Raw genomic sequence first — 23546 nt, 5'->3', positions numbered from 1 at the left:
CCGCAGGTAGGTCTCTAGGAGACATATCTGCTGCGTGAACTTTCTCCTGGTGCACGTTCCATGCTAATGATGAGGACCATCAGCACCGGCCTTGCTGTTTTAAATAAAAATAAGAAAACAAAAGTGTTAATTTTTTTTTAAAAGAACTCCCTCAGCTTAACTAACCTTAACTAACTAACTTAGCTTAACTAAGCTTAACTAAACCTACTGTTGTTTGGGTGGAGAAGCAGAGCGGGGTTTTTTTTAACACTAATTTATTTATTCATTTCTCTGCCTTACAGGGTCGCTGTGACTGACACACTAAAGTGTATCATGCACACTAGCCCATAAGGCAGATAAAGAGATGTGTGTGCAATTTGCATAGTATTACCATTTACAAATTAAGTGTCAATTTCGTCCAACTCTGGGCCACAGTGTGAAATGTATAAAGGACAATAGATGTAGTTACTTGGAAGATCAGTGGAACACAAGTAGACTAGGATTTATGGTAAGACCACATAGGACTGGGCTAGGGAGACAAGATTATAGCAGCATCTTTTAAATGTTTTGTTTCTTATGAATTGTTAATGTCCTACTGGTGCTTTATACTTCAATGCATTTTATTTATTATTTTATATAATATCTTCTGCTTGCAGAGGGCAGCAAGTGCAAAATTCATTTTAGTTTCTTGTAGAATACATTTCATTACTTTTTACAGCTGGGATGTGATGTCAGCTGAGGTCCTTGTAATGGGATGTAGGGGCGTAACATTGTGGTGTGGTGGGGTTGGAGAAAAAAATATTTTAATGTAATATTAAAGTTTTGATATCTCCTCTCTTAGCCGTCTTCTCATGTTAGTGTACTCCTGGATGTAGCTGTTTCTCTGCCTGTTTTCTCTTTTTCTGCTGCTTTGCATTTCTCCACTAGGTTTTCTCTTTTTCTTTCTGTGGTCTTTTCTATGATTCTTTTATCATCTGCTATCAACACACTCATCTTCTGCTGCCGTGAGAATTTCAAAGATCTTATTTTCTCATTAGCTTGTTTCATTCTCACCCACTTTAAAACTGAGCACATCCTGGGCAGGCAGGAGGTGGAGACAGTGGCTGTAATATAAATATTTAAATATGTCAATCAATATTTTTTACAGTTGAGCCCCGTATTAACATCAAAGTGTTTGAAAAAGCTAACAAAGGTATGAATATTGTGCTGTCTGTAAGATAATATTCTGTCTTTACTAAGGTGAATACATTACTATGGTAAATACATTGAAATTACATTATAGGAGTTCACTGAGGTAAACACTACACAGCACAGGACATCTATCTGCACCCTGGGATACAACAGTCATGGGCAAACGTTTTGAGAATGACACAAATATTATTTTTCACAAAGTCTGCTGCCTCAGTTTTTATGATGGCAATTTGCATATACTCCAGAATGTCATGAAGAGTGATCAGGTGAATTGCAATTAATTTCAAAGTCCCTCTTTGCCATGACAATGAACTTTATCCCAGAAACAAAATTTTCCCTGCATTTCAGCCCTGACATAAAAGGACCAGCTAACATCAGGTCAGTGATTCTCTCGTGAACACAGGTGCTGGAGATCATTCTGTCATGCTGGTTGAGCTAGAATAACAGACTGGAAGCTTTAAAAGGAGGGTGATGCATGAAATCATTGTTCTTCCTCTGTTAACCATGCTTATCTGCAAGGAAACATGTGCAGTCATAGTTGCATTGCACAAAAGGGCTTCACAGGCAAGGATATTGCTGCCAGTAAGATTGCACCTAAATCAACCATTTATCAGATCATCAAGAACTTCAAAGAGAGAGGTTCAATAGTTATGAAGAAGGCTTCAGGGCGCCCAAGAACGTCCAGAAAATGCCAGAACAGTCTCCTAAAGTTGATTCAGCTGTGGGGATTGGGGCACCACCAGTGCAGAGCTTGCTCAGGTATGGCAGCAGGCAGGTGTGAGTGCATGTGCATGCACAGTGAGGCGAAGACTTTTGGAGGATGGCCGGGTGTCAAGAAGAACAGCAAGGAAGCCACTTCTCTCCAGGAAAAACATGAGGTAGAGACCTATATTCTGCAATAGGTACAGTGATTTGACTGCTGAGGACTGGGGTAAAGTCATTTTCTCTGATGAATCCCCTTTCAGATTGTTTGGGGCATCTGGAAAATGCTTGTCCGGAGAAGGAAAGGTGAGCGCTACAATCAATTCTGTGTCATGCCAACAGTAAAGCATCCTGAGATCATGTGTGGGGTTGCATCTCATCCAAGGAAGTGGGCTCACTCATAATTTTGCCTAAGAACACAGTCATGAATAAAGAATGGTATCAAAACATCCTCCAAGAGCAACTTCTCCCAACCATCTAAGAACAGTTTGGTGATGAACAATGCCTTTTCCAGCATGATGGAGCGCCTTACCATAAGGCAAAAGTGATAACTCAGTGGCTCGGGGATCAAGACATCGAAATTTTGGGTCCATGGCCAGGAAACTACCCAGACCTTAATCCCGTTGAGAACTTGTGGTCAATCCTTAAAAAGCGGCTGGACAAACAAAAACCCCCAAATTCTGACAAACTCCAAGTATTGATTAGGCAAGAATGGGCGGCCATCAGTCAGTATGTGGCCCAGAAGTTGTTTGACAGTATGCCACCGCGAATTGCAGAGGTCTTCATAAAGAAGGGTCAATACTGCAAATATTGAAATATTGACTGTTTACATAAAGTTAATGTAATTGTCAATATAAGCTTTTGACACTTATGAAATGCTTGTAATTTTACTTTAGTATATCATAACAACATCTGACAAAAAGGTCTAAAAACACTGAAGCAGCAAACTTTGTGCAAACCAATATTTCTGCCATTCCCCTAACTTTTGGCCATGACTGTAGTTCTCTTGGTTTAGTCTCTTTGTAACAATCTGCTGTGTACATGGAGAATACTTTCTATGTCAGACACAATAACTGAATTGGTTTTACTATGTTTTTCTTGACATAAAGTTGAAGCTGGGGCAAGGATCTGATGGATTACTTCTCCTAGATCTCCTAGATCCAGGTTACACTAGATCTATTAGTTTTGTGTCAGGAGAGATCCAATCCAGACCTTCTCTAAAGGATTTCCCCACATCTGATTGGATCACTATGACATCACAGAGATTTCTAGTATCCACCTAGTACCTAAAGCAGAGGGGATCTGGTTGGCAGAAACTGAATTACTTGTCTCCTGGTTATTCCCTGGACCCTTGGGATGTCTCAGAACAACAAGTGTAGAGAGGTGATCTAAAAACATCACAGTACTGAAAGACAGATTTTAAAAGAAAATATACAAGCTAATCTGTTTGTAGCATACACATAAATTGGCAATGTGATAAGAATCTTAATTACATACTGTATATGGCAGAAATATGTCAATATCAATATATTTGTATATACTGTATATCCCCCTTGAAATCAGACAGAATTGTATGATCTGGGAATTTATTACAGGGTGAGTTGCTAGGAGTTCAGGAGCACAATTTAGTTAATATTTTGTATTATAATGTCAGATGTTTTTGCAGAATTTAAGTCTTCTTTTATTTTGAAGCCACATAAGTGTAATAGCATCAAGCATTCAACCAATAACAGACATTTGCTGCTTATTGTTTCATCCTCCCTGGAATCCTGGCACACATTAGATATTTGGGTTACTTGGCGTATAATTATAGGATGTCTTTTTCAGTTGCATAATCAGCACTTGGTAACCAAAGGCCTCACTTCTTTTACACTGATTGAAATTGTTTCTTTGTTATCTTCTAGAAGGAACTTATACAGCTGGTTAAGGAATTGCAAGATTTACTATGCAAGGTAAGGAAGAATATAAATTTCAGCTTTACCTTCCTGTGCCATTGAAATGATTTGGGTGAGAAGTATTCCAATACAATGGATTTAAATTAAACACAGCCCCCTCATCAATGGGGAATAATTAACAACTCAAAATATATTGAGCCCCCCGTGCAGACTTCTTACCTTTGGTAGTGATAATGCCGACTGCTGCTCCTCCATGTCTGTTATAGGCTGAGTTTGTGATGTCATAGTGTAGTGCACCAGTCACAGCACAGTGACACTCTCTCAGCCTATCACTGACACAGAGGCCTTGTGCTAATGTCACCCCATCCACTAACATGCTTCATTATAACTAGATCACATTTTAGAAAATATTTGAAATATTAAAATTGTGGTTAGTAATGAAATGTAAAGTTTCTCGCAACAATAAGGTAAGGTTTGACACAAGTCTTGTATCTAGATGTATTTATGGATATTTTGGTTTGATACTTACATTTTAGCAAACAGGGATATATTAGTTATAAGATATTAGTTTTATGACAGAGTCCACCTGTTACTACGTGTGCTCTTGGACAAACATCCCACTCTCCTGTGTGCCCCTATAATAAACTTTGCCAAAACACAGATTGATAGTCCATTTTAACAACAGAAATATATGTACAGTATAACAGGAAAAACAATAAAATGAAAAAAACATTTCACCAAATATAATTGTAAACCAAAATCCAATAAGTGCATCCAACAACAGAAATAATAGGTTATTTTGTATATGACATGGGGCCAAGGAGCACCAGTAATACCTGGTCAACTGAAAGAGGAAGTTGTAGTGGAACATTTCTGTGTTAGACTCATGTATTTCTTTATAAATAGAACATAGCAAAAGTATGAATAATGCCAAAACCTTGATTTACTTCACATAATTTTAATAGTGATTTTACATATTAAATCTACTGTAGGACGTATATTACTAAACATGTTTATAATGTGTACTAATTGATACTAAACAATGAATCGCTACACAATTTACACCACAGTTGCGAGTTCTGTCACTTGTATAAAGACACTTGGCTATGACAATGTATGTTATATGGTCACGGAACTTCTCAGGTGCTTCTAATATTATTATCATGTATCAGTATACATTTTCCTCCATATTATTAACACAGATTATTTTGAATTTCATTGCATCAATAAACATAACACAAATTTTAAGATCCTACATACATTCTATGATTTCTATGCAATATTATATTTTTGTTGAATTAGGATGAAAACCTAGTCCTGGACAGTGAACAAATCCTTGAAATTTTGGTAAGATTTTTTATTAACTTTCTAAGTCAAAGTTCAATATTTCTTTAACAGTTTAGTGGGTTTTTAATGTATAATTTATTTTGTGATCATCAGTTACATTTATAATATTTCAATAAACAAGTTTATTTTGCTTTATTACATCGTAAAATTGATTAACTGTTTCTACTATATATTCAGTAGATGAATTTCCTCTATTATAAGCTAAACTCTCTCTAGACACAGAGATACTTATTGGTTGATTTTTTTTACTTAATAGTTTCCCAGCTTTCACAAGACTTGATGCTTTCCTCCATGATGCATGGAGAATGAAATATTGCGGGGAGGAAATAAAGCCTAAAATCTCTGTAAATGTGGTTTGGAATTCTCCATGTATTATTACTACGGTAAAATGCACATTATTATCATTAGGACGGTAAACTTTCACGCTGATTATTGCTCGCAGGTCTGGGAGCCGCGAGCAGAAATCTGAGCTAAAATGACCGTATTAACGGTAATAGAGAGCAGGCCACATTACTTTCGGCAGTAACACGGCCAACTGAATGTGCCCCTAAGAGTGCTTGCCTTCTGTACAGTTGTGAAATATTTACACATATTATATACATGCATAATCCAAAGAAGGGTTGAGGTTAAACCTGTTCTTGAGAGCTTGCAATCTAAAGGGAGAGAAGAAATAGACAGATTTGCGTCTGTACAATGTACAGACTGTTTGAAAATGGTTTGTGTAAGAAAGGTACTGGTGATGGAGGGCATAACTTTAACAAGAGGTATGATAAGCATTAGCTTTCAGTCACTGCTTATAGTTTGAGAGACTGGGAAAAGACTGATATTACAGGGTAGAGCATTCAGGAGCAGAGTGACGGCTCTAGTAGAGTCCAGCAGACATTTATGAGATTAGTAACATATGAAAGTAAGGCTGCAGGTTGAAGATATTTTTATTATTTTATCCTTAGTTATAGAAGGTACAAGTGAAAGGGATGGTGGAGCTGTACAGCACAGGCAGGACCGCCAGGAGGAATTTGGGGCCCTAGTACAGCAACTTTCTGCAACCCCCCTCCACACATAGTGGGAGAAGGGATGTGTGTCGAAGAGGGCGTGATCACATAGTGGCTAACATGGGGTGTGACTTCGCCTCTTTAGACATGACATATTGTGTATTAAAATGGTGTTGCTCTCACCTACCTGTTATTGCAGCTTTCACAACCTGGTACTGGGTTCTTGTATGGATCCTGGAAATTCGGGTTCCTGTTTGAAAAATGTACAGGTACATGAAATATGGAAAATAATAAGTGAGCACCGTACATAACACAGATATAAGTGTGTAGTATACAGTACATAAGATAATATAGTATATAATTACATAACAAGCAAAATATATGTGATTAAAATAATGACAAATATCTATATATAATAGAAAATAAAAGGACAAAAGGCCCCTAATAGTGCAGTAGTTTAGGATTAAAATGCAAAAACTATAAGGTGATAATTCTATGCATACCAGAAGAAAAAATAATAATAATCACTTATCTGTGTTAGGTTCTTGTTAGTGCAACAGTACATCCAGTTTACTTCACAGTGTTAGGCCAGTCCTCTCCATTGAGATACCAAAAGAATGGGATGGAAATGCCATATAGTGTAGGATCATTAAAATCCAGTTTTATTGCACAAAATCATATAAAATGCACACTCACACAAAGTAAAGGAATGTGTAGCTTATCTGTAATTCAGGTTCAAGATGTCCCTGTTCCTCTCCTTGATTGGTAGATCAGGAACTGCTGTTTTCCATAGTGGTAATCCAAATAAATAAAGGTTAAGATAAATTTATGTAACAACCAAAGATATGTAAATTACTAAATAGTCATATGGCTCAACGAATTTCGTCTTGTAAAGACTTTGTCAGGAGGATTTGCAAAAACATCTATTTTTCACTGATTTATAGTGAATGACGGACGCCATTTTGCACATGCGTGATTGTCGAAAACGCCAATATTTACAATTTCTAATAGAAGGACCAGATGGTAATGTGTAATGAGCAGCTGACAAGCTGCCTGTGGGTACTAATAGCAATCTTATGAGCACAATTAGAATAAGGCCAGATCCGGTCATCTTCACTGTCGTGTTCAAGCTAAGTCTGATTATTTTCAATTCGCTTTTGAATGATTTCGGGGGGGTTTTCGGGGAGGGGGGGGGAACCGACTACCACCGATCTGCCCTATTTTTATAATGAGAGAGAAAGTGCTGCACCCATCTTTAAGTAATTGAGGCTACTGCGGCGGCCATCTTATGTCAGGGCTAATACAGAAATCATAAATAAAACACCTATGGGCACAGTATAAGCAAACATAACATCTCGTATACAGCAGTTTTAACTTGGCAAACATGTATTACATAATCACAGTTAATAACATAAAAAGAACCTATACTTGTTATATAAATATCCATATAAAGTTATAATACACATATACAATTGCTATTTATGTACATTTAAAAGATTGTTTAAAAATCAATCTAAAAACAGCATATTCAATATAAATATCATATATTACAACCAGACACTGTGAAACAAGGGGAATTAAAACATGGAAATCAATTTATCGTAATACTTCTTTGATAAGGGAATTTTTGTCACGAAACACACATGTACATTCGTAAAAGAGTGAATATAATTTTTTTTAATACAAATTCAATATGACCTTATGAGTATAACCAGCTAAAATACATGAATGATATTAAAAATCTATAAGGCGTAGACCCCATATTATTCTAAAAAGACCTTAAAAATCATGAATCATAAAATAATTAAAGATATTTAGAATCATATTCCAATATACTATCTAAAATTAATTTTTTTTAACATTGCACATAACGTAAAATTATCTATTTTTAGCTGTATTGTATAATAAACTCTGTGAGGTAGATCTGATTTCATAGGCCAGGGGAAAACGCAGAATTTGAGGAGGGGGGTTTCCACAGCACCCCACCAGTGGACCTGACCAGCATGCATGGGGCGTGGCTATAATTTTAGACAGTGCTAGGTAGCTCTCCAACTTTTGCAATTCCCCTTTAAATACACGAGCAATGCTGCGTGAACTACTGTTAGGTGCATGTAGCTCCCCCTTCATGAGTAGAGCAGTGTGAAGTGGGACATACCTGACTGAGTGGGTCAGTTCCCAAACTCAGGACTGCCCCACCAGAATCAGGACAGTTGGCAGAATGTCCTGCTCTCTCCTACCTGTTCTTCCCGCTTTCAATACTTGTTGCTGCCGCTTGGGTCCTAAGCTCAGTTGTGCTTGTCTGGATCCTGGAATGTTGGTTCCCTGTTTGGAAATAGAATAGGTACATGACATATAGAAATATCAGCAATGAGTGAACACAGTAGGCTCCCTGCTTCTCTGCAGTCCGACATTAAATCAAAACAATTCATGTTTTATTATTAGTGCCCCTTTCCTGTAACCAGCCTGACTGTAAAATAATTTTATTCACCTTTAATAAAAAGACCCACTTCCCCCAAACAACCCCAAAATTAAATTAATAGTAATCACATTTATTAAATAAACCTATTTCCTACCATAATTTAAATAACTTGCATTCACTTTTAAGAAAAAGCAATCCTTTCTCCAAAACTCTGCCACACATTTAATTAATAGTGGCCAAACTCCCAACATTAATCATCCCACCCTACAATGATAAGTCTGCACCAACCCCACTATTAAATTAAATTAAATTGCCCCACAATCACCCCACAAACAAAATAACACCAATTAGCCAGGGAGGGGTTTGGAAAAAGAAAGTTAATAAAAACATAATGCACGACAGGCAGGACAGGGGTTTCCAGAGACTAGGAAACCCCCCCTGCATGCGCCCCTGTAGGCCTCATTAAATCCATTGGGGGTAAGTGTATTGATTTGGTATATCCAGAACATTTCCCATTGTGATAATTTGCTCTGCATGTCTCCCCCTCTAGGGCCTAATTGGACATGTTCTATTGCCTTAAGTGTAATATGGCTTGGATCAGAATTATGTTTGGAGGCAAAGTGTTTGGAAACCGAATGGCTTTCTGCCTTATTTTTTAAGTTACAAATATGTTATTGGATTTTTAATTTTAATGGTCGTTTAGTCTTGCCTACATATTTATAACCACATGTACATTCTAGTAGGTACACAACCGTATTTGTCTGACAATTCATAAACTGTTTAATTTTGAACTTTTTACTGCTATCAAAGTTGTTGATACACTTGTTAAAACCATTCAGACCTAAAAAAGTTTTATTAAATTTCCTATTCACGTCCGGCAATGTACTAGGGGTTAGGTTGTGTTTAAAGATAATCTCAGGTTTTTCTGGGAAGATGTTCACCAGTACTGGGTCCATCCTCAGGATTTCCCAATGCTTAGGGATTGTTGAACTTTTTCTGTGTTCACAACAATTATATTTTGTGATAAATGGAATACTATCTTTCTTTTTATCCCTTGTAGTATATTTTAATAGGTCTAATATCTATATGTTTGGAAATGGTCAAATAATGAAACACAATTGTAAGTGTACAAGAGAAATTGCTGCCTCTAGGGGCTCTGCACCCCAATACAAAAATAAATATACAATACAAATTAAGAGGCGCTCAAAAATTACATAGAAATTTAAACTCCAAACCAATTTATTAAAAAAATAACAATATGGGGGATACTCAATCGCCAGCATTGTGTGTGTATGTATATATATATATATATATATATATATATATATATATATATATGGCCCCTGGTAGCGGTCATCCATGTTACTCTGGGCACTGCTCCCCTATGATGGTCAGAAGTGAGCTTAATGTGCCAAAACCGCATGGCATTGAAGCTCCAGAATGCCGGCATTTTGGGTCTCCAAAAATTATGCCCATTGCTATTGTTTCTATTTTATCAATCCAAAAGGTCATATAGTCTGGCAAGTTAGATGAGCGGAGAGAAAGAGACAGAAGGGGTGATTGTCCCACCTTAGATATGTGTGGGCCCCTTCAAAGTTTTGCTATGAGGCCCAGATATTTCTAGCTTCCTCCCTGTCCTTTTACATGATTCATTCAAGCGTTGCTTACATATAACACAAAAATATATGAATAGCAATGACATAGAATATACATTTACAGCCTATATTCATTTTAACCCAAAATAGTTTACTAAATTACTTCAAGCGGTTGCTAGTAAATGGTTAGATAATTGCCTCAAATAGTACTGCATCCACTTTGCACTGTTTTACTGATTTTCAAACTCCAACTTCCATAACAATATTTCTTAGTGAAAAGTCCTCTGTAACCCCCCTAAAGTTGTGTATGCCGCAGAGTATTTTCTGATGATCAGGTTAATAAGCCTAGCAAATTGGATGTGAGTATGTGAAGTGTTTGCCTGCAGTTTAATTATGAGTAACAAGTGCAATGTAGTTGAGAAATATTTTGTTAATTTTTAATCTGTCTAGATAGACTGTTATAGAGATACTTCCTGATGATCTTATTCATACTTGCCAAATTTGGAAAGGGGTGGGGCCGTGTCATTAGGTCCCCTCCCCTAAACGGGCAACACAGTTTTGTCCAATTACAGCAGGGGGCGGGGCCACAATGACACACAATTCACACCTTAAGCCCCGCCCCAGCCACTTTAAAACAGATGTCTTTAGTAACCGGGAGGTTGCCCTGCTCTCCTGGGAGGACTTCCAGAAATTCGTGAGCCTCCCGGCAATTCCGGGAGATTAGGCAACTTTGGTCTTATTTGTTTTTTTTGTGTAGATCTGTTATTGATTTGCTATACATACAGACAGGGCTGCCACCACAAATTGCGGGGCCCAGTACAAATGTAACAGGCAGGGGGCCCCTCCTTCCTTCTCTCACCCCACCTTCATTTTTAAATTATTCTCTACACAACATTTACCTCCCACCCCCATTCTCTACAGTTACCCCCATCATTAGTTCCATCTAACCCCTGCAGTAGTTTACTTACCTCTCTGCGCCTTCTTGCAATCTCATTTTGGCTTCTCTGTATTGACAGCACTGTGACGTTCTTAATTAATCTCTGTCCGGAAGCTGGGGACCCGGGGTCTGGGACTTGAGCAAATAGTGGCAACTGTGGGTCCCGACATCCTTAATTACGCACAGAGGTCTTTCCCAACAGTACCTCTCACATTTCAAGTGCAGCTGCTGCCTAGAAATGGTTCCCGCTACCTCCCTTAATTCACTGCAAAGGCCACCACCCATAATAAATTTGTTTGGGCCCAGGACTGGTGGGGCCCCACTCTGCTGTTGTCCCCCATACAGCTGTACTCCCTGTACCCTCCTGATGGCGGCCCTGCATACAGGTACAAAGTGGTACTGGCTTTTAATGAAAGTGATCTCCTGTATTGCTAAGCGGAAGACACTTCGTCATATAGCTGGATGGGGTATCTACACCTGAGTTTATTTTATGCCTGTTTTCCGGGTCTATTTTAATGTTATCTATTTTTATAATTTTTTTATTATTTTGGTATTGTTCGTTGTAAAATTCGAATGTAAAAATAAATGTTCTAATGGTTTGAAGTTATAAACACTATATGCGTATATTAATTATATTATGCTATGTATAGTGATGGTGATTTTTTTAGTGTGCTATGAGCTGTCTCCAGTTATTTGATAATATACATACACAATTAGAGTGATATATTTTAATTTAAATGTTTGATTTTTAATTTAACATTCCCAAAGAGATTATTTACAGGTGTGTTTTTTTAAAAAAAACTGTTATATAATTGGATATCCGCTATTTAAATATTGAGAGTTCCATTGGATCCAATTATACACCATAAAAGGAAACGAATCAGGCGAAGGATCTTAGTGCACAATTTGCCTAAAGGGAATAGCTGCATTACTTCTAGATCAAACTGAGCTAAAGAAGCGCTGACATAGTGATCAGTGCAGGAGACATCCGATTATAGGACTGTGCAGCTACTCCTTCTTTTGTTAAACTATTTATGAAAGGATCTCTCTTATTCCTCCTAATCAATATTGGAAACAACTATAGATGAGCGGGCTCAGATTGCGGTAATCCGAGCCCACCCGAACAGTGCGGATCCGACGGGATCCGAGCACTGTTCGGGTATTTCCGGCGGCAAAAAAAAACGAAACAGAGGCTCTGACGTCCAAGTCTCGCGTCGGATCTCACGAGACTCGGATGTCATAAATTCCCCGCTTGCGGCCGTCATTTTCATTCGGGCTCAGATCAGGGAAGGTTGTAGTAGTGGTGCTCCTGTGTCCTGTCTGTGTCCTGTCACTCTGTCCTGCTAATCCAGTGGTTACTTTGTGGTGTGCTCTGTCCTGCTGATCAGTCCAGTGGTGCTTTGTCCAGTGCTCTGTCCTGTTGAGTCCAGTGGTGCTTTGTCCTGTGCTCTGTCCTGCTGAGTCCAGTGGTGCTGTGTCCTGTGCTCTGACCTGCTGAGTCCAGTGGTGCTGTGTCCTGTGCTCTGTCCTGCTAAGTCCATTGTTATTAAAAATTTATTAAAAAATTATAAAAAAATAAAATAAAAATAAAAAAAAAATTATACAAAAATAATTTTAAAAAAATATAAAAAAAATTATAAAAAAAGTATTAAAAATTTTCTACTGCAATATATAAATACGTTCACTGTTCCTGCAGTCCAGAAATATTAGTACTGCAATATATAAATACGTTCACTGTTCCTGCAGTCAATAAATATTAGTACTGCAATATATAAATACATTCACTGATCCTGCAGTCAAGAAATATTACTACTGCAATATATAAATACGTTCACTGTTCCTGCACTCAAGAAATATTAGTACTGCAATATATAAATACGTTCACTGTTCCTGCAGTCAAGAAATATTAGTACTGCAATACATAAATACATTCACTGTTCCTGCAGTCAAGAAATATTAGTACTGCAATATATAAATACGTTCACTGTTCCTGCAGTCAAGAAATATTAGTACTGCAATATAAAAATACGCTCACTGTTCCTGCAGTCCAGAAATATTAGTACCAGAGATTAAACTGTAATGGAGTACAAAAATTTGGAGGATAAAGTAGGGAAAGATCAAGAACCACTTCCTCCTAATGCTGAAGCTGCTGCCACTAGTCATGACATAGACGATGAAATGCCATCAACGTCGTCTGCCAAGGGCGATGCCCAATCTCCTAGTAGAGGGCATGTAAAATCCAAAAAGCCAAAGTTCACTAAAATTAGCAAAAAAAGAAAATTGAAATCATCTGAGGAGAAACGTAAACTTGCCAATATGCCATTTACGACACGCAGTGGCAAGGAACGGCTTAGGCCCTGACCCGTGTTCATGACTAGTGGTTCAGCTTCACCCAAGGATCTAAGCCCTCCTCCTCCCCCCCTCTAAAAAATTTAAGAGAGTTTTTCTTTTTGCTATTTTTTGAGAACTTGGGCTTTTTGGATTTTACATGCCCTCTAGGAGATTGGGCATCGGGCTTGCCAGACGACGTTGATGGCATTTCATCGTCTATGTCATGACTAGTGGCAGCAGCTTCAGCATTAGGAGGAAGTGGGTCTTGATCTTTCCCTACTTTATACTCCAAATTTTGGTTTTCCATTATATGTAGCACAAGAGAGCGTACCCCTAAGCCACACACACTCGGCAAAGCCTTTAAAAATGATATGCGGCACAGGAGAGTATCACTGGACTTATACTGCTGAATCAGTGAACTTTGTAATAGCAGTACCACTGGACTTATACTGCTGAATCAGTGAACTTTGTAATAGCAGTACCACTGGACTTATACTGCTGAATCAGTGAACTTGGTAATATTGCAGTACCAATGGGCTTATACTGCAGGATTGGTTTTGCAAATTTTGTTGTAATTAATTTTTTTTTTAATTATTTTTTTGTATTTTTTTTTTTATAACTTTTTTTAAATTTTTTAAACGCTTGGGAATAATGGGGAAATAACTATGCCCTTAGAAGCACAGAGCACAGGACACAGCACCACTGGACTGAACAGGACACAGTACAGGACCCAGCAGCACCACTGAACTCAAAATTGACAGAGCACAGCACACAGCACCACTGGACTGATACTGCAGAACACAGCACAGCACAGCACAGCACAGAACTAAACAGCACAGCACAGAACTAAACAGCACAGCACGAGATCTACCAGGACAGAGGACCACCTAACAAACCCTCCCTCTACCCTGATCAATGCCCGAGTGAAGATGGCGGCGACTAGCGGGGAATTTATCGGTTCCGAGTATCGCGAGATCCGACAGCGGGATTATGACTCAGAGCCTCCGTTTCAGGTTATTTGGCGCCAATACCCGGATCTGTCTCGGATCCGACTCGGATCGGCAACGTTCGGGTGGGCTCGGATTCAGGAAATCCGAGTGCGCTCATCTCTAGTTACAAGGTGATTATATACATACATTTAAGAAGGTTTTTTTTTAATAAGTAATCATTTTGGAAATGATAGTTTGAGGTTTTTTTAAATCGTTTATATAGGATATATTATGTTATTTTGTGCTTTCATTATGTCTTAGTTTTGTTTGCCCATAGGACTGTTGTTACAGGTAATGCATCATATGATAAGAAACTCTTTTGGTTCCCTCTCCCTCATTGCTTTCCTCTATTTTCTAATTTTATTTTTTCAAATAGTGATCTTGGGTTCTAATTTCCCTAATCAACCTAGGAGCCCATTAGGATAAAAGAAGATAAATGTAGCACAGTGGCCATAGGTTAGACAGACATGATCTTTTTGAAGACTTTCCTTTGTGGAAAGAACAAATACTTTACTGATGTATGATTAAGGAGATATTCAAAGCATGAACTTGAGCAATGGGATTGATAAACCCTAAACGAAAGTACTATTATCTTCATGCAGGACAATCCAGGTGTGCTACTATTTTATAATGTTCAGTGTGAGCGTTCAGTATGCAATAATGCTACAATTTCCATAGGGTACTTTTACAATAACTTTTTTTGTTTAATTCATACCTGATATTCTGGAAACTGATAATCCAATGGTATAATAAAGCCCAAAGGCTTCCTTCCTGCAGGAGGACACCAGTGATGGTGAACTACAAATAAAGCCCATTTCTCTTAACTAAATTGTGCAATCCAGTAATCCCCCCCAGAAGATAGTGGGGTACAGTTAGAGACAAACAACATGCGATTGCAACTTTTCCCAATAAGAAATGCACTGCATCGCTATGGTAAGCTTGGTTGTGGGGCTGGGCGTGAGGTCTCTGGTGAGCCTATCGTACAAATGCCCCTGCAGTGGGCCATCCACACATGGTGCAAGAACAGTGTTAGAACTTTGTAGTCTTCAGCTTAACAGATACATGTAAGTAAAAGTGTTAAATGTTGCCATTAATTCTGTCTTTATTTTTAAGGAACGTCTTCGCTGTATTCTCGGAGATGTTTTGGAAGTTAAGAAAATATTGGTAAGATATTTTATATATCTTAGTTCAAATACTAGTTCTAGCACATCATTTAATCTTATATAACATTTCTTTCTAGTACGAACATTCTCAAATTTAAAATAGCTATGCCCCTAGAACAGGCTATAACCCGCTGTGATTGCCATACCCTGTTCTTACCCATTTATACACGTCCGTCCGGAACCAATGAAGCCATGCTTAATTTTTGTAATTAAGTAAGGCTCTACACGTAGGGTATATTGGTAATCAGTTTATACCAAAAAAGAAAAATCACCGCACCAGATAAGAGTAATTAATCAATTAACTTCCTCAAAAATTTGTACATATAGATACCTAGGATAGAAAGGGATATCCCAGGGGGTGCCCCCAACACATAGTTAATACATTCTGATGGAAAAGGAAAGATAGTGTATATCAGGGGCACTCCTAATCATTACTATAGTAAAATCTAAATTTTATTTCATATGCATTAAAATTGGTAGGGATTAGAGCGAAATATTAAAATAAAATTCACAACAACACTGTTTGTCTTTATGTTCTATTTTAATATTTCACTCTAATCCCTACCAATTTTAATGCATATCACTTAAATTTAGGTTTCACTATATTAGTGATTAGGAGTGCCCCTGATATGCACTATCTTTCCTTTTCCTTCAGCATATATTGGTAATCAGCCCAGTACAAAGGGACAAATCCCCCCAAAATGGGAATGTCTCTCCAAATCCATGAATGTCGAAGGTACTCAAAAGGCATGTTAGTAAATTCACAAAAAGCACATAAAAAATGGTAAGACCAGTGGTCGTATATATGGTGGTTTACGATAACACGATATTTAGTTTCTAATATCCAATATTTAGTGTTGCAGAATAAAGAGAATAGAAACATTTTGACGTCTATTTAATAAATCACCTGTCTAAGATTCTGGGCATAAGGACTATAAAATCACAATGATCATATGTTGATACATTTGGCCAACAAACCTTATTCAATATTTGACAATCATTCCAGGATACAGGTTTATTTCTCCTCTGTAGTCCAGTGTAGATCCAGTTTTTTCTGATGTGTAGGCATAGTGTTAAGCAGGTTGCAATGAGCATCTAGCACTAATCCCCCATGAGTAGGGTAATACCCCTGTGGTTCTTCTGCTTTATGCAACCACCCTTTGTTTGGGCTTTAGAGAACCAGGACGATGTGTGGTCACAAAAAAAAAAGGAAATTGAGAGACAAAATACTCACAGACGGGATTGTTAATGGATCCATAATGTGGCACAGAAGTGAAAATGAAATAGATGGTCAAATTCCCATTAAGAGTTAAGGCAACTGAAGATGATGATATTGATGAATCAGTATTTTTGTAGCTCCAATAGAAATCAGCATAAACAGTAAGTAAAATAACTTTGGTATCTGATTTGTGGGGACATGTTATAGTAGCTATGATGGTCACAAGACAGACTCGCTTAGTCAAAATACTTTTTTGAAAGGAATGTATATATACATTGCACTCTGGTGAATTTGACTGTGAATTTGACAGCACCAAGTCTATAGACCACAGGAGCAGGCACATAATGGTACATGATGATAAACAAATAGAACCATTTATACTTCTAAAGTTAATAAGTAACAGATATAATACAATATTCATACATTACACATATTTAGCAAGAAAAGTGTAAGGTAAATTTATGATAATATACATTTCTCTATCTAAGTGCTAAGTGAAAAGTTGAAACTTGCTGTGAATTCCATTTTATTAAATAGGGTAGAATATATTAGATGGGACACATCTCCAGAAAGGATACAAGACAAAACAAGTTAATATTTGATATTCAATAAATACTAGAGAAACATATTTGACTTAATTATAAAAAACATAGAGGCCCTTTAGGAGTAAGGATGTTACGTTTTGCAGCATGAAGGCACAGTGGTAAGCATTGCTGCCTTATATCTTTGGAGAGAATTGGTTTGATTTCATCCAGGTCACTATCTGTGGAATGTGCTAGGATTTTCTCCCACAGTCTAAAAACATACTGATAGGCTTATTGACTTCTGACAAAATGGATCCTACTTTGTTTGTGTGGTAGAGAAGTTTAACTGCAAGTTCCCCTGGAGCAGGGTCTAATGTGAATGATTAAATATTCTCTGGAAAGTGCTGCATTATATGTTGACATTATAATGCTTCTTGTGTAGTCTGCTATATGATTTACTATGCTGTATAACTAAAACAATATCATGTTTCAGGAGGAAACACCTGAAGCCGAGAAATTGCTTGAAGGATTATTACTCAATGCAATTGATAATATAGTGGTAAATATGAAGTACATTATATTTTGGTACTATTGCACTATAAAATTTTTATTACAATGTATGTTGTATAATCACAGAGATGCAATCTGGTGTTACTGTCTTAACACATGTGTAAATCTAATTAATAGACAGGCAGTAAAATTCACAGAACTGGAGTTAGCTCAAAATCCGAAACTTTTTTGTTTAATTCTGCATTTTAATATCCATATTAAAAATCTTTAAATACATTCACATTTGTGAATTTGGTTCGAAAGTATTCATTTTAAGATGCAATTTAAAGACAAATCAAAGGCATTTTTGTGATTTGACCTCTTACATTTAGACTTATAAATCAGTCATTGACTATTCAGTATCACAGTTACTACAAGTTACACTATGATGGGGAATTCCACATGTTAGCAATGCAGATGTTATCTCAGGATCAAACTATGTAATAAACAAAGTTAATAAAATCAACGTTTAGGTATGAAATATTTTGGGCTATGTTTTGTTGTTTGAGCCAATAGTCACCTTTAGTAGGTATTCCATTGTAATTTTTGTTATAACCAATATGCCGCATTATAAACCCAAAAACATTAAATTAAAGAAATTTTAAATTCATTTAGGCAAAAGAGCACTGCACGTTGTGATTTTATTTTGTCATAACATATAGTGGAAAATTGGTAGCTCACTATTTTAAATCAATGATATGGTTAAAGTACTTTATACAGTTCAATTATTTTGCAAAGTGTATTATGCAGACTCAAATAGAGTATAATTTTATTTCAGAACATTGTAAATGAAAAACTGCATCTGCAACTGCCTGCAGTAGCCCCTTTGTGTTCTCTGGTAAGTGTGAAATACTAAATAATATTGTAAAATATTTTCTAGAATTCAAACATTAATGAGCAGCAATAAATAATCTACAGACAGAAATCTCCGACATGCGTACAAAAAATGGCAACAACTTTTTTTATCTTTGCTACAACACGCTTGGCAAATCCTAATCTATGGCTGGGTGACTACTAAAGTCTCAATAAGCGTCAGTGAATTATATGCAAACCTGTAATTACAAGCGGTTCACTAGTTCTGGTGTTTGTCATCATCATCTTCCACTACTTACACCTGCCCATGACATCCTCAAATAAAACTGCTTTTTCAACCGTATCTAAATCTATGTCCCAGACTGAATCCATACACAATTGTTTTAACAAGCCCTTAGTGTACATTGCCAACATTAGAACACCCCTTCCCTGAGGTCTGAATCGCCCCAGTTATGTATGTTCACTTTCTGAGCACACGCTATGTAAATGGTTGCTTCACTCTGAATCAGGCCCATAATGTTAAATGTTATCTAGTACCAACATTTACACTAACAGTACATTAACGAAAACACTATTGGTAAACAATTTATGGAACACTCCTGAACACATTTACATAAACACACACACACACACACACACACACACATTTATCTCAATGCTGTCAGCCACATGTGTTCCAGCACTGTCAGCAGATCCAATGCCTTCTTCTGCTGTGCTTGTTCTGTACATCTGCTCACACTGTATTCTCAGCACCAGCACATTTCATCTGTCACCAGGGAAAGAACTTTTCTTCTCAATGCTCTTGTATCCACCAAGGCCTCTTCCACCCAGTCTCCATCCCCCAACTAAGTTTCTTTTCTTCCCTCAGTTTTCCTTGTTCTCCCCAGATGCTTTGTCTCATGTGCCCTTTCCTTCATCCCTCAACTCTCTGGTCTCTCTCACCTCTGTTGTCTTCCTCCTCTTATTTCTCTCTCTTCTCCTTTTAGTGTTATTATTTTTTCCTCCCCGTAGATGATCCTCTCATTTAGACCCCAACCAACCTGCTATCTGCCTTCTCTCCTGTGCTGTCAATGAGAAGCCTCAGGAGCAATTGTAAAGAAAACAGCTTCTTTATTTACTAGAGATGATCCGACGGGATCCGAGCACTGTTCGGGAACTTCTGGGAGCCAAACCGAGGCTATGACATCCAAGTCTCGCGTCGGATCTCGCGAGACTCGGATGTCATAAATTCAGCACTAGCGGCCGCCATCTTCATTCTGGCTGCGATCACTCGTGAGAGAGGTTGCAGTTAGGGAGCTCCTGTCCTTGTTTAAATATTAGTGGTACTTTTGTGCTTTGTCCAGTGCTCTGTTCTGCTGAGTCTAGTGGTGCTTTGTCCAGTGCTCTGTCCTGCTGAGTCCAGTGGTGCTGCCTGTGTCCTGTGCTCTGTCCTGCTGAGTCCAGTGATGCTGCCTGTGTCCTGTGCTCTGTTCTGCTGAGTCCAGTGGTGCTTTGTCCAGTGCTCTGTCCTGCTGAGTCCAGTGGTGCTGCCTGTGTCCTGTGCTCTGTCCTGCTGAGTCCAGTGGTGCTTTGTCCAGTGCTCTGTCCTGCTGAGTCCAGTGGTGCTGCCTGTGTCCTGTGCTCTGTCCTGCTGAGTCCAGTGGTGCTGCCTGTGTCCTGTGCTCTGTTCTGCTAAAAAATAAATTAAAAAGTTATACAAAAATAATTGTAAAAAAATATTTTAAAAATACTAGGTACTGCTGTATAACTCCAGTCCAGTGGTACTCTCCTGTGCCGCAGATAATTTGTAAAGGCTTTGCCCAGTGTGTGTGGTTTAGGGGTACACTCTCTTGTGCTGCATATAATGGAGTACAAAAATTTGGAGGATAAAGTAGGGAAAGATCAACACCCACTTCCTCCTCCTAATGCTGAAGCTGCTGCCACTAGTCATGACATAGACGATAAAAAAGCCATCAACGTCGTCTGGCAAGGGCGATGCCCAATCTCCTAGAGGGCATGTAAAATCCAAAAAACCAAAGTTCACTAAAATTAGCAAAAAAAGAAAATTGAAATCATCTGAGGAGAAACGTAAACTTGCCAATATGCCATTTACGACACGGAGTGGCAAGGAACGGCTTAGGCCCTGGCCCGTGTTCAGGACTAGTGGTTCAGCTTCACCCAAGGATCTAAGCCCTCCTCCTCCCCCCCTCCAAAAAATTTAAAAGAGTTATGCTGTCAGCAACAACACAGCAAACAACTCTGCCTTCTAAACAGATGACATCACAAATCCCCAAGACGAGTCCAAGGGTGTTGGTGGTTGCGAAGCCTGACCTTCCCATCACTGTACGGGAAGAGGTGACTCCATCCACCATTTGCAGCACACCCTCTGCATATGCTGGAAGGATGACCCACAGTGTAGATCCAGATTTGGATAATCAAGATGTCAAGGAGGCTATTGATGTAGCTGGTGTTGTGGAGGAACTTGACGAGGAGGATGCTGATGTGGTTATCATAAATGAGCCACCAGGGGGGGAAACAGTTGTTGTCCATGGGATGAAAAATCCCATCGTCATGCCTGGTCAGAAGACCAAAAAATCCACCTCTTCTGTCTCGAGTTATTTTTATCCGAATCCGGACAACAAATGTATGGCCATATGTAGCTTATGTAAAGCTCAAATAAGCAGGGGTAAGGATCTTGGCCACCTAGGGACATCCTATCATTTCAGCCACAGTAGTTTGGTAGGCCCTGTCACTGAAATGATTGGTTTGTTAAAGTGTGCATGTCCTATTTCAACAACATCAGGGTGGGTGGGAGGGCCCAAGGACAATACCATCTTGCAACTCTTTTTTTGCCATTATGTGCTCTTTGGGGCCTAGTTCTATCTCCATCAGAGATATTCCTGCAGGCCATGTCACCGGCACAGCTATGTTGGTGTTAGACGTGCGCTGCATACTCTGTCTGATTTAGCAGAAGCTAGCCATTGGCCTTAATAATCAAATAGGCTTTCCGTGATATTACATTGTCAGGGATAAGGCTAAACTGAGTGTCATGGTATTTGAGATCCCTACCTTACCTACACACAGCGTATACAGCGCTGCTATTTGTTCTATCATATTAATGTTTAGATAGGGTCTCTACATATTAACACACTCCGCTTGCTCACATCACCCAGTGAATCAAGCGCTATATAAGTGCCAACTTTTATACACGTTAGGCAGCGTCTTTAACGAGAATACAGTATCTATATAATTGTGAGTGCTTTAAGATCTTACATGACCTTTAATCAGGCCACTTTAATCACTGCTCTATTACAGATCTCTGTACAGTGATCAGCATGCATATTTTTGCAGAACCAATTTAAAAATTATAAACAGGGTCTCCTAGAATACGTACTATTTTATTTAAAGGAGTTTTAAGGGGCATTACACTCTAATAGAGAGACTCATCATTTCTGAATAAAAAAAATGCTCTAATTCTTGTTAAGTTCTCAAAAAGAGGAACTGCCATTTCTATTACTACTTTCTTTCTTTCTTTCTGTATTTCCAAAATAGAGGAACTGCCATTTCTATTGCTACTTTTTTTTTTTTTGTGGTTCAAAAAAAAAATAACTGCGGCCTTAACTGCTATGTTGGTGTTAGACGTGCATCCGGTGTCCGCCATCTGTGCAGTGGTATTCAGACCAGTTGAGGGTTATATATTGTGGCCCCGGTACCAAATTGGGTACCGGGGCCACTCCACTACGCAGTCCAGATAGATGCGTATCAGATATTAAACTACATTCAATGTTGGGGCCAAATCCAAAATTAATTAAAATGACCTGTTATCGTCAAAAACAAGAGGTATTGACGCGTTAGAACTACACCCTGTATATGCTGCAGAGGATGTAGGATCAGCCATCTGTAGAGTGAAATTCAGACCAGTTGAGGATGATATATTGTGGCCCCGGTACCAAATTGGGTAACGGGCCCACTACACTACGCAGTCCAGAAAGCTACCTCGGTCCAACGTTTTGAACTAAAAACAATATTGTGAGGTGTGAGGTGTTCCAAATACACTGGAAATTAGTGGAAATTATTGTTATTGAATGTTATTGAGGTTAATAATAGTGTAGGAGTGAAAAACAAACAAAAAACAAGATTTTAGCACTTTTTATGCTTTTTTAAAAATAAATCAGAACCCTAAACCCTAAATCAGAACCAAAACCTTTCGTAGGGTGTTTTGGCAAAACAAATCAGAACCCAAAACCTCAAGCTAATCAGCACCCAAAACCCTAAAAGTGCCCGGTGCACACCCTTATTATTTACTATCCCTCTACAAAGTGACAAATGTGGCTGCACATAGTATTAAGAGCAGATCTATGATCGGAAACCAATCAGGCTTAGCAGACACACACCGGCCAATAATATCATGTAAACTTGTTCTCATTGGCAGTAAAGCGTCTAAGCTTCAATGATTGGCTTCTTGTCCGATTGCGGCTCTTTGATAACCTTTGGTTGCTGTTATTGATATGAATAACTGCACTTAGTCCTTGTCCCTGTGTTGGGAAGTGCGTTCTGGGCATTCTCCCCTTCTTCTCCCAAGAGTCTTGAGACTCATTGGTATTGGGGTGAATAAAGCTGTACTTTCCCCTTTATAGTGTACAAAGTCCATCCCATTGTGTCTCCCTATTACTGCAACATACATTAGAATATAAAAGCACCAGCACTACTCCTAGTATCCTGAAAACCAACCACAGATTTAGTTGTGTTTACAAAACATACATCATGTCCACCTTCCAATCATATGTATAAAAAAATGTATTACTTCAAGTACAACTAAAATGATATTAATAATATAACAATTGTAATTTTAAACCCCACAGTGTACACTGTTATAAAAATATATAAGAGTACAGTATATGTATGATATACACTCATAATTA

The 23546-nt window shown here is 38.2% G+C and overlaps 1 protein-coding gene across 6 annotated transcripts in view; it reads left to right on the top strand.

The window, feature by feature from the left end:
* LOC142099143 (uncharacterized) overlaps positions 1 to 23546 on the top strand; it is a 59220-nt gene that overhangs the window by 16453 nt on the left and 19221 nt on the right. For all 6 annotated transcript variants that reach the window (XM_075182316.1, XM_075182319.1, XM_075182315.1 and 3 more), the window contains 6 exons: positions 1127 to 1171; positions 3777 to 3824; positions 5070 to 5114; positions 15491 to 15541; positions 17777 to 17842; positions 18611 to 18670. In XM_075182316.1, the coding sequence (XP_075038417.1) occupies positions 1127 to 1171; positions 3777 to 3824; positions 5070 to 5114; positions 15491 to 15541; positions 17777 to 17842; positions 18611 to 18670 (315 nt within the window). The remainder of the gene's footprint in view (positions 1 to 1126; positions 1172 to 3776; positions 3825 to 5069; positions 5115 to 15490; positions 15542 to 17776; positions 17843 to 18610; positions 18671 to 23546) is intronic.

This window comes from Mixophyes fleayi, chromosome 8 (assembly GCF_038048845.1).
Source record: "Mixophyes fleayi isolate aMixFle1 chromosome 8, aMixFle1.hap1, whole genome shotgun sequence".
NCBI classification, from domain to species: domain Eukaryota; kingdom Metazoa; phylum Chordata; class Amphibia; order Anura; family Limnodynastidae; genus Mixophyes; species Mixophyes fleayi.
Note: the sequence above shows the minus strand (reverse complement) of the source record. Positions and strands in the feature narration are given on the sequence as shown.